Here is a 15,162-nt window from a genome sequence, read left to right on the forward strand (position 1 = left end):
GTAGTAGAAGTTGGCTTGTTTAACAATTCTTTGTCTTTACTGGCTGACGTGGGTTGGTCAGAATTGTCATACTTTCTTCATAATTTTTACTACGACAGCTACGAAGAGCCAAAATTTTGATGTCTGTTTCCTAGCACTCCTCTAAATTTTTCAATAATGAGCTTATTGTATACAGTGTGCAGGTGCACTGTCACTCATTGGAAAAGCTTAAAAAAGGGGACACAGGACAGATAGAAGTCCTGGACAGGAAGACAACAATGAGAGAGAAGTACATGTATAGTAAACAATAAAATACAAAACAGGAAAGTGGTTATTTAAGAGTCATAAAGAGAAAAAGATGCTTAGGCATGTCTGGAGCAGTGTTGGAGAATTTCAAGAAACACAGAATATTTTAAGGATGTAGTGTTCTGTCGGCCAATGCCAAGAGAAGCAATATGCTTAAGATATTGTATGAGAAAGTGAAGGCAAATGGCTCAATGGTTAGAGTGTTGGGCTTAGAGTTGTGAGTTTGATTTCTTGGACTAGGCTGTGAGTTGTATTCTTGAGCAAGACACTTTATTTCATGTTGTTTCAGTTCACTCAGTGCCAAGCTGTATCAGCCTTTGCCTTTCCCTTAGACATTGGTGGCACGAGGGGGGGGGAGACTGATATGCATGGGTGACTGGTGCTGGTTGTCCACAAGCAACTTTGCTGGACTTGTACCATGGAGGGTAACTTTTAGGTGCAATCCCATGGTCACTTATGACCAAAGGTGGGAGGGGGGTCTTTACCCCCACTTCATGGTATGTGAATTGGATGACAAATTTATGCCTATGACCTGAATAAGAACTCAGAAAACAAAAGTCCAGAACAGAACATAGCAAGGCATCCTGTAAGAGACTCTTCCAGTACACAGGCCTATACTAGAATTTTATTTTATCAACCTCAGCAGGACTTGAATTCAGAAAGCAAGGAACCGGGAGTAAACACTACAAGGTATTTTGTCCAATGCTCTAATGACTGTCAAATACTTCCATGATCATAAAATAGTGTGTGGGCTTATAAGGAATATAACTACACTCTTTGAGATCCACTATGAAATGCTGTTCCCACATTTTAGACAGTACTGTTACACACAACCACCTGATAGCATATCCAAAAGAGAGCTCGCCTACTGCTTAGCAAAAACTCCTTAGTCAACACACTAACTTCTCACCCTCAGCATTTATAATTCTATCACAACAGCCTTTGTTCCTTAGAACTAACTACTTTTGTATAAAACACCTCCATCCAACTTATCTGTCCTTCCTCCTAATGTTTGCTCACACTACTCCTTTTTACTATAGTCATTAGCATTTCAGATTTGATGTCGTCATTTCTATTTGTTTTGTTCTTTGTCTGTAGACTGATTTCTTTGTTAATACCACCATATTCCTTGACATTTAGCCATCCATTTCTTCTGTCTTATGAAAAGTTCAGCAGAGTTGATGACTTTGGACTATATACAAATTTGTGTGTGTGCATGTGTACAAGTGTCTGTATATGCATATATGCATGTGTTGCTGTTGTACATTTGTATGTCTTTATATATGTTAAACGATGATGACAGTGATGTATGTGTGTGTGTATGTATATATATATATATATATACACACACACACAAGCAGAGTACATATTTCTACTTGTGTTTGTGTCAATGGTCATGTATTTGTGTATGTAAATGTTTACAAGTTCACAAACACACACATAAATATATGGGTGTAAACATATATGTTAGTATGTTTATACAAACAAAAATATTTGTGTATTCATTTGTTTCTTTCAGATACACGTATATGCATGCATACATACATGTATTTGTGTGTGAATTTATCTCACAAATAAAGCAGCACTTAAACATGTTTAGTATTAAAAAACCTGACATTCTAATGGAACAAATTTCATGTGTGTGAGGAAAGAAAATATATTTTTTTAATGTATGTACATGTATGGATTTTTGTATATAATCATCTGCACTTTTATACACACACACACACACACACATTAGCTTTTACAAAAAAAAAAAAAAAAGGTAGTAATGAATTTAAAGTTTTAGCTTGCCTCCATCAGATAATCTGATGAAAGTGAGCAAGCTAAAATTTTGAAGTCACCATCAACCATTTCCTTCGAAAAGTTAATAAACATGTATGCTGTTGAAAAAGTATTGAGTAATCTTTCAGTTTAATGTTAAATTGTTTGTGCAGTTGTGACTGTGTGGTTTGCTTCCAAAGCACATAGTTTTGGGTTCGGTTCCATTGCGTGCCTCCTTGGGAAAGTATCTTCTATATTCCTAGGCTGACCAAAGCTTTGTGAGTGGATTTGGTAGATGCAAAATGAAAGAAGCTGGCTAACGTTGGTTTCATGCCAAGAATTCTCAACAATTATGAAGCCTGCCACATGGGATGCTGGTACTTGTCTCCATCTTGGATGAGGATGCAAGATGGTGAAGAGTACCAATGTTCCATGTGGTGGGCTTGATAATTATTGGCATGAAACTATTGATTGCCTTGTTAACCCACAAATAAAGAATATTTATTCACCAATGCAGTGTTGAGCACTGTTTGATATTAGCGTGTGTGTGTGTTACTATCTCCTTGCCTTGACATCATGTGATATTTGTATACAAGGATCACTATCATGCAAACTGCGTTTTTCATCTCTAATCTTCTGTAAAAACATGTCTGGCCATTTGAAGATATTACATTGCTTGGAAACAGGTGGAGGTTGGCAACAGGAAGGGCAAGTGGCTGTAGAAAATCTACCCCAGCAAATTCCTTCCAACCCATGTGAGCATAGAAAAATGATTGTTAAAAATTGATGACACATTCACACACACACACACATATTAACTTTTACAAGGAAAAGGTTGATGGTGACAGAAGCTTCAGCTTGTCCACTTTTATCTGACTGTCTGGTGAAGGCAAGTAAGCTGATACTTCGAAGTTACTGTCAAACCTTTTCTTGTAAATGTTAATAAATATGCACTCTAATAAAAAGTATTGTTTTCTACAGTTTAACATTAAACTATGCTTATAACTTGACTTCAACATTAAACATTAATATATGGTGCCACATAAAAAGCACCCAGTACAATTTGTAAAATGTTTGGTGTTAGAAAGGGCATCCAACTATAGAGACCATGCCAGAACAGACAATGGAGTTTGGTGTGGGCCCCTGGCCTTACCAGCTTCTCTCAAACCGTGCAACCATACATTATCTTGTAGCTTTGAGATTTTAATGATGTGATTGTTTAGTTTTAGAATTACATTGTAAAGTGGGTGCAAGAGGCCTAATCTGGTGGTCAGTTTGAACATAAAACAAAAATATTTTGGCCGGTTTGAATACTAAAGGGTTAAATTTCACTCTACCATCTTGAAAAGTGCTGGAGTACATTTAGTAATGTATTCTTGTGGTTGTAATTTCATTGATCAAATATATGTCCAGCTAGGACTGTCTTAGTGCTAAAACAACAATTGTAAACAAGACAGTCTTCTCCACTTAGGAATAGTTAGTCAAGACACTTGATTCAAGATGAGAGTAGTCCACTTGACTATGAATACATACAACTAAGTGCTATTGTGTCAACATTGTTAGCTAACCACTAATATTTCCTAATTATCTCATTCAACCATATTCAGCTTATTTCTATTGTTGATTTGTAAATCTTCAAGCTGCATCCTTTTCTCATTAACAAATCAAGTTGTTTTATTGTTTTATTCTCTGATGCAACAGCAAGATATAATATTTAAAATGTCAGCTTAATTATTTATGAAGTTGGCGACATGGTTGAAGGATGTAGTATCAATGTACATGTTTATAAGTCACAAGTTCATACTTGTGGCTTTTATTTCATTTTGTTTTCAGGCAGAACACTTTATTAATCAGAATAATGAATTGCACATTTATTCTTAATGCATTCCAGCCGATTTGAATGTGTATATGCTAATTGTTGTGTTTGTCACAGGAGAACAGCTTCTCTTTTATAACGACTATGTATTCATAACACACTTAATTCATTGAAATAAGGGATTCTGGACTACTGATGTTTTGTCTCAGCAACCAGAACTATCTGGACTATTGAATCTAATAGGTGCCAATAACTTTGTTTATAATTTCAGTGAATAGTTTGTTCACTGATCCATGCTGATATCTGCCAGCTAATAATAAATTGTTCTATGCATGGTGAACAGCAAGATTCAAAACGGTGAAATGTTTATTTATTCTTAATAAGCTCCTGTAGATTTGAACGCAAATATGCTAATTTTTACTCTTCATTGACTCTATTAATGAATACCAGGTCAGTGTGATAATTTTCAGACTACTGCCTGTCAATCAAGAATAGGTCCCAGATTACACTGAGAATATTCACTTTCACATCACAGTTCAACTAGTTTGTTTTGTCTGACAACAATCTACCAACCACCTCACTCGGCAGCCTTGACATTGGTACTTGACTCCAATGTCAAGGGGTATGATGTGTGTATGAAAGAAAGAGAGAGAGAGAGGGTGGGGGCTCTTATGATGTCTTCTTAAAGCACTCCTGGAGTAACACAACTGGTAACGTTTTAGTATATTGTGTCTGTGTGTGTGTGTGGGACAATTGCTTGTCAAATTTATCACATTAAGCATAGTGTTTCCACTACCATGTAAACACATTCCACGGCTATCCCCATCTATCTATCTATCTCTTCTCCTTCTCTCTCTTTGTATATATGTATATAATATACATGTGTGTGTATATATATATGTATATAATATATATGTATATGTAAATATATGTGTGTATATATATGTGTATATGTATATATTTATGTGTATATGTGTGTGTGTATATATATATATATATATATAATTGCAGTGTGGAAGGTGTTTATAAGCCATTTAAAATAACACACAAAATCCGTTAGATTCACTTCAACATTTAAATTTGTCAAAATATTTTCGTTGCTTTGAGACCGCGACCTGTTCACTGACAAAATTCTGTGCTACACACACATACATACATGTATTTACAAATATATATATATATATATATATATATATATATATACATACACACACACATATATATATATATATATATATATATATATATATATATATATATACACATACACACACACATATATACAAAGGCTTAGCGGTATTTTGCCTGTGCTTACATTTTGAGTTCAAATTCCGTCGAGGTCGACTTTTTATCCATTTCAGATCTATTCAATTTGACATACAGATTATTTGATTAATTTTTTTTTAACTAAACACTTTGAAACTTTGAGGTGTCACATACAACAGAGTTTACTCTTAACGTTTTTGACAAAATTTTGTATTTTAGAAGTTATTTCGTCACAAGTTACAGAGTGATAATGGACAAATTCGTGTCTGATAAGTGCCAATACACGAAACTCTTAGCTTTTGACTTACTCTCTAGCTTCTGCTGATGATATATATGCATATCATACATATATGCATAAAAAAAATCTCATCATGCAATCAAACCAATGAAAGAGCCTCTACCTGGTCGCTCGACACGCTAAAAATAGCAGCCAATGTATCCCCTTACCCAGTATTTTATAAGGTAATTTTTAAAAATTTCTTTATGCTTTGAAGACAGCAGAAATTGAAAGCGAGGAGAAAGTGAAAAGGCAACATTTGCTTTGAAGTGAGAGCAGAAAGTGAAAGATGTATGCATATATATGGACGTGTGTGTAAATGTCCATATCATATATGGTAAGCAACCACATAGTCTTGCTACTGTTGACCCAGCAGAACTGTCAGGATATGACAGCTGGTGGGAGAAAGGGCTGCACTACTGCAACCAGATGGCTTTTTATCTCAGATAATTAAACTGGAGTAACAAAAATGTAAAGTGCCTTGCTTAAGGACACAAGCACCATTGTATCTAGGTATTAAACATGTGACCTTATGATCAGGAATTAAACAATTTAATCACCATATATATTTATTCATTTATTTTTTTACTTGTTTCAGTCATTTGACTGCGGCCATGCTAGTGGACCACCTGAAAGTGTTTTTGTTGAACAAGTCGACCCCAGGACTTATTTCTTTAAGCTTAGTTCTTATTCTATCAGTCTTTTTTGCCAAACCACTAAGTTATGGGGGACATAAATACACCAGCACCGGTTGTCAAGTGGTGATGGTGGGACAAAAAGACACAGATATATATACAACAGTCTTCTTTCAGTTTCATTCTATCCACTCACATGGCTTTGGTCGTCTCGAGGCTATAGTAGAAGACACTTACCCAAGGTGCCATGCTGTAGGACTGAACTCAGAACCATATGATTGGGAACAAGCTTCATACCACACAGCATATATATGTGTGTGTGTGTGTTGACGTCATAATAATTTATAAATTACAAGGACATGAAATAATTCTTTTTAGGAATAGTGAATCTTGAAGCCACTGAAGCTATAAATAACATGTAAAGGGTTTTAACCCAATTTTTATATGCTATAGTTTTTATTTCGTTTGAGATTCTTAAAAAGAGTTATTAACTAACTGTAGACAAAAGGAACATTGTAAAACTGACAATTTTTTTTTTTTTTTTTTTGTTAGCATGCATTATTCAGTTCATTTCACTGTTAGTGGGGGTGGGTATGGCTTGGAGAGAAAAAGGCATCATTTAAAAGGATTATCCCTCAGCCCAATATATAGAAGGCATCATCCTGAGTAGTGATTCTGTGAAACAGGTTTGTTTATGGCAACCCCAATTTAATGTCCAGCAAATTACTGCCTGTGTTGTTGCCACACCATGTGTTTACAAGACATCATTCTGCCTATCTGTCTGTCTCCATATCTCTCTGTCTGCCTGTGTGTGTGTGTGTGTGTGTGTGTGTGTGTGTCTGTCTCTCTCTATCTATCTATCTCCCTCCTTCTCTACTCCTCTCCCTCATATACACATTCTGCTCCAAAATATCAGCACTCCAAACTTATACACAACTCCATGTGTCAGCAGTTTCCAAATCATCGTATGTTGCTATTTTCTCTAAGTCAGCCCTGATTCAGCAGGCTTATAATCAAAGGTGTTTCAGTTGTGGCCATCCAGTCTTATTTTTAAACATAGTATATGTTTCTAAAGACTACTTTATCCAATGTGTCCTTTCATTAAAACAGTAGAATGCAATTTTAGGAAATTAGGTTGGTATTTCTAGCAAACTGAGAAACCACGTAAAAGTGTAGCAGAGCTACATATTACATAGTAATATGTGAGGCGACCTGCACAACAGACGAATATATCGATGAGGCATCTAGCCTCCCTTTGATACACTAGCCTTACTTAGATACAGTAGCCTTGTTCTGACACACTAGCCTCGTGCTGAGCTACACTGTAAAAACACAGTTCCTGCCAGGCTTCGGTCAAAGACACATGTCTATTCACTTTGACACAAGATATATGGTTCGTAAACGAAGCTATTTTATCACACACATTCTCAAAATGACTTCTCATTACACACTTGCATACATACTGTAATACAAATATTATATGTAACTTCGTTTAGTGCAAAAGCAAAAATCAAAACTTTCTTTGTATGTGAACACATGTTTTTGTATCATACTACATGCTTCCATCACAAAAGGTGAGCACAGAATAAACAATATATTTATACATAAAAATGTCTTATAGTGATTCATACTACCTGTTTTTTCCATGTAATAACATGCACTTGGACAGCCGCTACAAAATGGAGTCACATATGGGAGATTGCGCATGGAGCTGCAGAGAAGATGTACGTCTTTGATTGAAGCCTAGCAAGAACTGAGAGTTTCTACTGTGTAGCTCAGAAGGAGGCTAGTGTCTCAGAACGAGGCTACTGTATCAAAGTGAGGCTAGTGTATCAAAGCGAGGCTAGATGCCTCATCGATATAGGGGGTTCCTATAAGGTTGTTATCCACCCCTGATTGGAACTCCCCCGTATGACATGTACGCATGCTCAGTGACTTGCTTTAACTTCCGCAGACGCAAATACTGCTGTATATGCAGCCACTATAGAGGGAAGAATGTAGACGGCAAAGTTATTTCACTATTTAAATATCCTGCAAACGTAGCTATTCGTCGTATTTGGCTTCAGAGATCGAGACTTCTGAGGAAAGAGTTTGTTTACACTGCAAATAGCCAAATGTGTTCCCAGCATTTCGTCAATTTTAATGGACCATCGAAAGATCACCCCTTGCCATCCGTTTTTCCAAACAAAGTATTTAAAATATCAGTAAGTGCATGATCATATACACAGTTAGTAGATGAGTGAAATGTCTCTTTGATTTATCTCCTCATTTACAGATTAGAACATGTTAAAATTCAAGAGAAACAAATTCGAGTGGTGTACGTCGGGCTAAACACGAATGTTTAATCTAATAATTGTTGTGTTGATGTACAGGTATTTTTAATAAAGAATTTTGCATTCAAATAATAGATACATTGAAATTGTTGTTAATGTTCTGAATGAATGTTGGAATTTCGAGTAAGCCTAGCTATGATATTTTTCTTTATATATATATATTTATTAATAAGGGTAGACATTGATATTAATCAATTAGAACCAGTGGTCTAGCATATTAAAAAAATCTGAAGATTAAAATTATATTACATACAAAAATAAGAGGAATGACCAGCAAAAGTGGACTCCTATATGCTAGAAATAGATGCCGATTCGGCATCTATTTCTAGCATATAGGAGTCCACTTTTGCTGGTCATTCCTCTTATTTTTGTGTATATATATATATATATATATATATATATGTGTGTGTGTGTGTGTTTGTTTGATTAAATAATAAATTTATAGCATTGAATCTAATATTCCTCTAATTATTAGATTTTATAGTGTGACTGTCCCTATCTCTTCTACACCTTATCATGCTCATGGCCAAATCAGTGAATGGTTGCTGAAAGCTATGCCCACGTAAAACCGTATTTAACTCATTTGCAGAATACTTCAGACTTATCGTCCGATGAATTTACTTTGTTGACATTCTTCATCGACAGAATTTTTATACCTTTCAATCAAGTCCGCCTTTCTTCCAGTAACATACTGTCCATATAATCTTAAATATTTCTTTAACTCAGGCACAGTAAGTACTTCGATAGCTGAATCACCGAGCTGCTTTATATCCATGATAAGACGTAAAACAATAGCATGGATAGTCTGCGGAAGTTTAATTGTCTACATGGAGCGCCGCCTAGCCAAGGGAGATAACCTACTTATAGGAAAGCCCTATATTCTTCTGCTGTGTGGGTCGACTCACATATTAGTAGCTCTGCTACAAAAACTTCTGTTTGTTTAACCACTGTATGTTTTATGGAAATTACTTGTTAGAAGACAAAAGAATACCACTTGCTCTTGAAGAGAGAAAAACTTGCGAGAGTTGAACTCAGAAGTTTGAAGATAGCTCAAAACTGACTTTGAATGTTAAAGAAGTTATTTTAAATTCTCAAACGCAGGATAATGCTAATAATATAGGCTGAACAGGATAAACTACCCCTATTTGACAGAAAAAAGTGTAGGCGGCCAGTCATGAGACTCGAACTCACACCTCCGTGATTACGCGTCGCGGTGCTCTCGACCAATTAAGCTAAACTGCCCAACCGCAAGTTTTTCTCCAAATTTAAGATGTATAAAAGTCTTGCTTTATGGGACGCTATCATGTTCCCTTCTTTCTAAATTTGATCTGCGGCTATGTTGAGGCACTGCTCTAAATGGTTTTAGTCAATTATATAGACTCAAGTACTTATTTTCAAGTCTGCTATTTCTCTTATTGAACACTATTTGTCAAACTGATATGTTACAAAAGAAAGAGACATACACACATCCACGCGTGCGCCAGCGTACACATACATACACATGCACTCACATAACGAGCTTCCAAACAGTATCTGCTTGCCAATTTCAGCTGAAGGCTATATCAGAAGTCACTTGTCTAAGATATCAAGCAGTTGGTTTGAACTCTGAACCACCTGCTTGCGAAGGAAACTCCTTCCTCCGATTTCACAATTGTGCTTGTATCTATGTCTGCATTCCATTTACTGGTTTTAAAATATATTCCGCGGGAAGGTGGGTATGGCTTGGAGAGAAAAGGGCATCATTCAAAAGGATTATCCCTCAACCCAATATACAGAAGGCATCATCGTGAATAGTGATTCTGTGAAACAGGTTTTGTTTATGGCGACCCCAATTTGTATCTGGTTGGTAGGAGAGTCAAGAACAGACTGAATCAGAGAGAAAAAGAAGTGAAAACTACCATTGTAGCTGAAGCGCCTTAAACAGAAGAAGAAGAAGAAAGCTGTTTGTTGATATAATGAGCTCGTCATTTGTCAGCTGCTTTGAACGTTTCAAATAGTCCGGCCGCATGAACACGCCATTGTTCACGACGTTACGATCGACAGCATTAAAAAAAGAATCTGTTTCATCATCTTATACAAATTTATGTTAATACTATATATTGTTTTATGTCTTAACTTTCAAGTATACGGTAAGTAAAATAACATTTCTAATAACATCGTCTTTAATTAATACCCGGTATTCTATATGATATGGTAACTTTTACACTGTTGCTTAAGCTATCCTTAAACTTAGGCGAGTTTCTTATTTCAAAGGTCGTCTTATACCTCAGATATTAGCTAAAGTCATGAACATTTACTTGCATTTTTGGGCCGTCTTATCCGTAGGTCACCTATATATATATATATATATATATATATATATATATATATACATACATACAGCAAGCTTCTTTCAGCTTACGTCTACCAAATCCACTCACAAAGCTTTGGTCAGTCCGAGGCTATAGCAGAAGGCACTTGCCCAAGGTGCCGCGCAAGACTGAACCCGGAATAATGTGACTGGAAAGGAAACTTCCACAACCTAATGATTGCAAGTCTAACCACTGAGCCATACACCCTCACCAATGATTTAAAAAAAAGGTTCAAACTGCTGACTTAGAAAAGAAGAGCAGTACTTATAATCTTTTCCTCTATCTCTGAGAATGGTGAAAAAAGAGAGACTTGACTCCAGATGCTTTCTAAGAATGGACTACACAAAAGATATTCAAGGGCCACGATAAATAAAATAACACCACTTTTCCTCAATGCCGTGTAGGGAGATCGTACGCGGAAGCACATAGTTGCGATGTGAACTTCTTAGCCACCATTTGCTTGCGAATAACTTTATGTAATTGCTGCTGTTGTTTCGCTTAAATCAGACCTAAAAGATCGAAAAAAACCTATGATTAAAGCTGTTCTGGCTTTGTTCATCTTACTTTTTCTTAAAGACAGCCTGTCAAGGACTGTATTGTTCAATGTATTATTCTCTTTTTGTAGACAGTAGAGTGTAGTTTTCCCATTGACTTTTGTTCTGTCTTTCTTTTTAAGGACTGTCAAGTATGATTTGAAGTAAATTTGACTGGCGAGCCAATTCTACTTTAAGTGAGGCAAGCGACTGTTTCGAGAACAGTGTACAAGACGGTAAGGGAGATAATTATACCATGCTTTTCGAAATAATTTTTCTGAGTTGCGTCCCGTGGATAATGTCAAATTTTTTTTTTCCATTGACTTTTTAATAAAGGTAAAGTAATGAGCTTATGCAATCCTCATGTAAAATAAAAAAAAACATAAAAGAAAGAACAAAAAGCAGCAATAAGTTAAATAAAGCAACACAGCGATGATAACCAACAAACTAAAAGAACCTTGAAGAGGAAAGAGTGCATAGGCACGTCAGGAACTTTGAGCTTCAGGAAGCATTGAATTTTTGAAGGATACATGCAATGTCGTGATGGTTAACACTCAATCCAAGTAGTTTATTTCAAGCTTCGAAAATTCTGAGCGCGAAAAGATCTTTGTGAAATTCGAGAGTATTGTGATGTTTTTGATCTTATAAGGAGGTCCACAGGTGGTAGAAGTATTGAATTCAGAAAGGTGACCAAAGTCGTTGTTGTTGGAAAAGCGGTGGATAATTTTGTGGGCTTCCACCAAGTCAGCTGCTTCACATCGAAGCTTTAGTGTGTCGATGCCCAGTAATACAAGACGTTCAAGATGTGGTAATTGACCGATAGTGGTCATTCTTATGGTTCCAGACTGGAGATGTAAATTGTTTGGACGTACCACATAGTCACATATAGTTTTAAATAGACAGTCTGTGGGCGGTTGACTTAGGTCTTAATTTGTAATAGTGAGACATTTTCGGCTTTTATGACACTTTTAAAAATGTGATTCATCCGAAGCACACACACACACACACACACACACACACTCTCTCTCTCTCTTTCTCTCCTCTGTTTCCCTCCTCCTTCCCCCCGTCTCTCCCTTTTATTCCTTAATTATATTGTCTTATATTTTATGAAATGACATCATTATGACTTTAGTTGTTTCTGTGAGTATTAAAAATGTATAACGCTTGAAAATTTGAGTGTTAATAGCTCCTTTAGAAACGGTGTGAGTCACAAATACATCTAGTTTAGTTATTTTTATTTGTCGGGCGAATCAACGAGGAGAAGGTAACTCCAATGTAAAACCTACAATTTGCTGCTCATCGTAGCCGTCTTAGTTCGCTGGGCTACTGTAGTCAGACTTTCAAGTCTAACGAGTGGGATCAGAATGCATGGACTGACTCATTTGATTACTAAGCGCGGTCAAGAAGAAAATTCCTGCAGCGTCAAGGATCGGTTTACATTGCCAGTTGAGAGTGTTGCTCTCTTCCTAATGATTTTTCAGACAAGAAGAAATTGCCATCATCATTCGTGTAGTATGTTCTTTTATTGAACTAAGCCAAGCGTTTTCCCTAGTATTTATCTTCTATTATAGCTCCAATCACATCTAGAAATATCAAATCGATTCCTAGTATTCGATTGTCACTTTATTTTTACTGAAATTCTCTCGGTTTCAAAACGCAAAAGTTTTATCTCGGCAAGATTTGAACTATGAATGTAAAGACCCGTAGCCAAATTAGTTTCGGCTCTTTACATGTAATTTTGTCCGACGCTCTGTCAGTTCTGCCAATCTACTTTCATAGAACAAAGAGGAGAGGTTGGTGGAAAATTCAAACTTGCTAGCTTCAATGTGCTTTCGCACCTGTCCTCTCTTATGGTCATATACGCTGGGTAATGACTGAAAGAGTACGATCGTGAATGAAATTGGCCAAAATAGGATTCCGATGAAAGATATATGGAGTAACGTAACTCGACAGGGCGCATAACTTGGAGATCAGGGAGTCTCTCCAGGTCGAGTCGCTACTTCTCTGCATTGAGAGACCAAAGCTCCAGTAATAAGGGAACGAGATTAGAATGTTGCAGGAAAGAATCCCAAGACAGATTATTCAAGTCGAACCAACGAGCAGGAGACCTTGGGGCAGAACAAGATGGTTGGATGATATCCATAGTCTCAGTAGTGCACGCTTGAGAATCTAGTCGGAAAATCTAATGGCAGTTGCTTCTGGTAGGACCCTATGGAAGAGATGCCTGAGGATTCTACCTTAACAACCGTCTCAGGAGTATTGGGCGGAGAAAATAGATGGATGGGTGTCAACTAGCAAAAAGTAGACAATAGAGAGTTAGAATATATATTACAGTAGATTTTAAAGGACGGACAATAAGAGAAAGAATGTGTGCATGAGAGAGAGAGAGAGAGCTCAGTGGCAAAAATATATTTATGCTTACACGGTTATGGTTTGTCATTCGCTAAACATTATTAAGATATAGATTCAATGTGAAAGGTTCAATTGAAATATGGCTTGATGAAAATGAAGACAATTAAAAATGTATGGGTGTGAGTGTGCGTATGTATAACTGTCTTGGAGCTATCAATCATACACATTCATACACACACGCACTCACACACACACGTTCGTGTGTATGTGTGTATGTATATATGATTGATAGCTCAAAGACATTTATACACACACATACATACATGCATACATACATACATACATACACATAGGGCGTGAGGGAAATAAAGCTAGAGAGACAGACAGACAAATAGATAGCAGGCAGACAAAGAAACATCTAGCCAGCCAGCCAGACAGACAGATAGATAGATAGTAGTCGTGTTTCTGCTGATGTCCAAACAGACAAACTCGACTGGCAACAAAGAAGCCATTAAAACGCCCACAGTGGTTATAAGTGGCCAGAGCCTCACATTCTCTGTAACATTGCCAAAACTTCTTTCCAGCGACTCAACTTCTTTAGAGCCAGAAAATACTTTCCCAAGGTGCCACGCGGTGGAACTGGACCCCAAACCGAGACCATGTGGCTGCAAAAGAGATCTTGACCAAGCCCGCGCTTACATGAGCAGATGGCATGGTCAGTCTTGACCAACAGAGACCAATGAACAAACAACACGTGTCTGTGGAATACACAGCCACTTACAACGTTGATTTCACGAGTAGGAATCCAATTAATCTAGCAAGGGAACGCGGATTGTCGCGATACTGACGGAGAATCCCACTATAAAACAAATAAAAGCAAGGAATTATAGATTGATGGTCGATGAAGCAGTTGGAAGGAGGTGGGGATCCATGCAAAAGGTCAAGGTCGACAACACAGCGTCAACAGCAGCAGCAGCATTGTGCCCGATAAGCGAGAAGTGGTGCATTATGGATCTTGAGCTATGTAGTAGGCCAGTCACTAATCAAGCCTGAAGTAAAGATAATTGAGTGCAGCTGTTGCATCTGCTTTCCCTCTCTTCTTCCCTCCCTATCTCCCAAGCTCTCCCTCTTTCTCTCTCTTTCTATCCTTCTTTCTCTCTACTTGTCTCCCTTCACTCCTACTGTGTCTCTTATCTTACAAGGGAGCCTGTGCATGGTCGTTGGATGTACTAGAAATAACAGCCAAATCTCTCTCTCTCTCTCTCTCTCTCAAGTCATCAACAAACACTGTCACCGTCTTTAAAAAATGACACTGTATAATGTGGTTAAGGATTCTTTCTCTTCATGAAGAAACAAAATGACGAGATGGTCACAGTTGGAACGTATTTGATTGACAGATCAACACATACACACACACACGCACGCACACACAGTCACACATACAACCGCACACATCAACACATCCACCATCACAGACATCAATGACATCCACATTTATACACACACACGCACGCACACACACGCACACACACAGCCACACATACAACCAC

At 37.1% G+C, this 15,162-nt stretch overlaps 2 protein-coding genes across 3 annotated transcripts in view; one reads left to right on the forward strand and one right to left on the reverse strand.

Annotated features, from left to right (window-relative positions):
• LOC106869728 (apoptosis regulator BAX) overlaps positions 1-7,705 on the reverse strand; it is a 134,167-nt gene extending 126,462 nt beyond the window's left edge. The window contains exon 1 of the mRNA XM_014915580.3: positions 7,678-7,705. Within this exon, the coding sequence (XP_014771066.3) occupies positions 7,678-7,690 (13 nt within the window). The 5' untranslated portion in view covers positions 7,691-7,705. The remainder of the gene's footprint in view (positions 1-7,677) is intronic.
• Positions 7,706-7,873: 168 nt separating this feature from the next.
• Positions 7,874-11,541, forward strand: LOC149133190 (uncharacterized). Of its 2 annotated transcripts, none has more exons than XM_089359519.1 (2): positions 7,874-8,247; positions 11,404-11,541. In XM_089359519.1, exons 1-2 carry the CDS (start codon positions 7,960-7,962, stop codon positions 11,416-11,418), a joined length of 303 nt encoding a protein of 100 aa, XP_089215645.1. In that variant the 5' UTR covers positions 7,874-7,959; the 3' UTR covers positions 11,419-11,541. The 2 variants fall into 2 exon arrangements, 1 of the variants encoding a protein (XP_089215645.1); XR_016243597.1 differs by lacking the exon at positions 7,874-8,247 and adding an exon at positions 10,383-10,505 and having other exon boundaries at positions 11,404-11,509.
• Positions 11,542-15,162: the final 3,621 nt, after the last annotated feature.

The sequence above is a fragment of the Octopus bimaculoides genome, chromosome 11, assembly GCF_046866305.1.
Source record: "Octopus bimaculoides isolate indiv1 chromosome 11, ASM4686630v1, whole genome shotgun sequence".
Classification (NCBI taxonomy): Eukaryota; Metazoa; Mollusca; class Cephalopoda; order Octopoda; family Octopodidae; genus Octopus; species Octopus bimaculoides.

Coding starts and splice junctions, on each gene's coding strand:
- LOC149133190 (XM_089359519.1), top strand. CDS start 7,960: ATGTACGCATGCTCAGTGACTTGCTTTAACTTCCGCAGACGCAAATAC.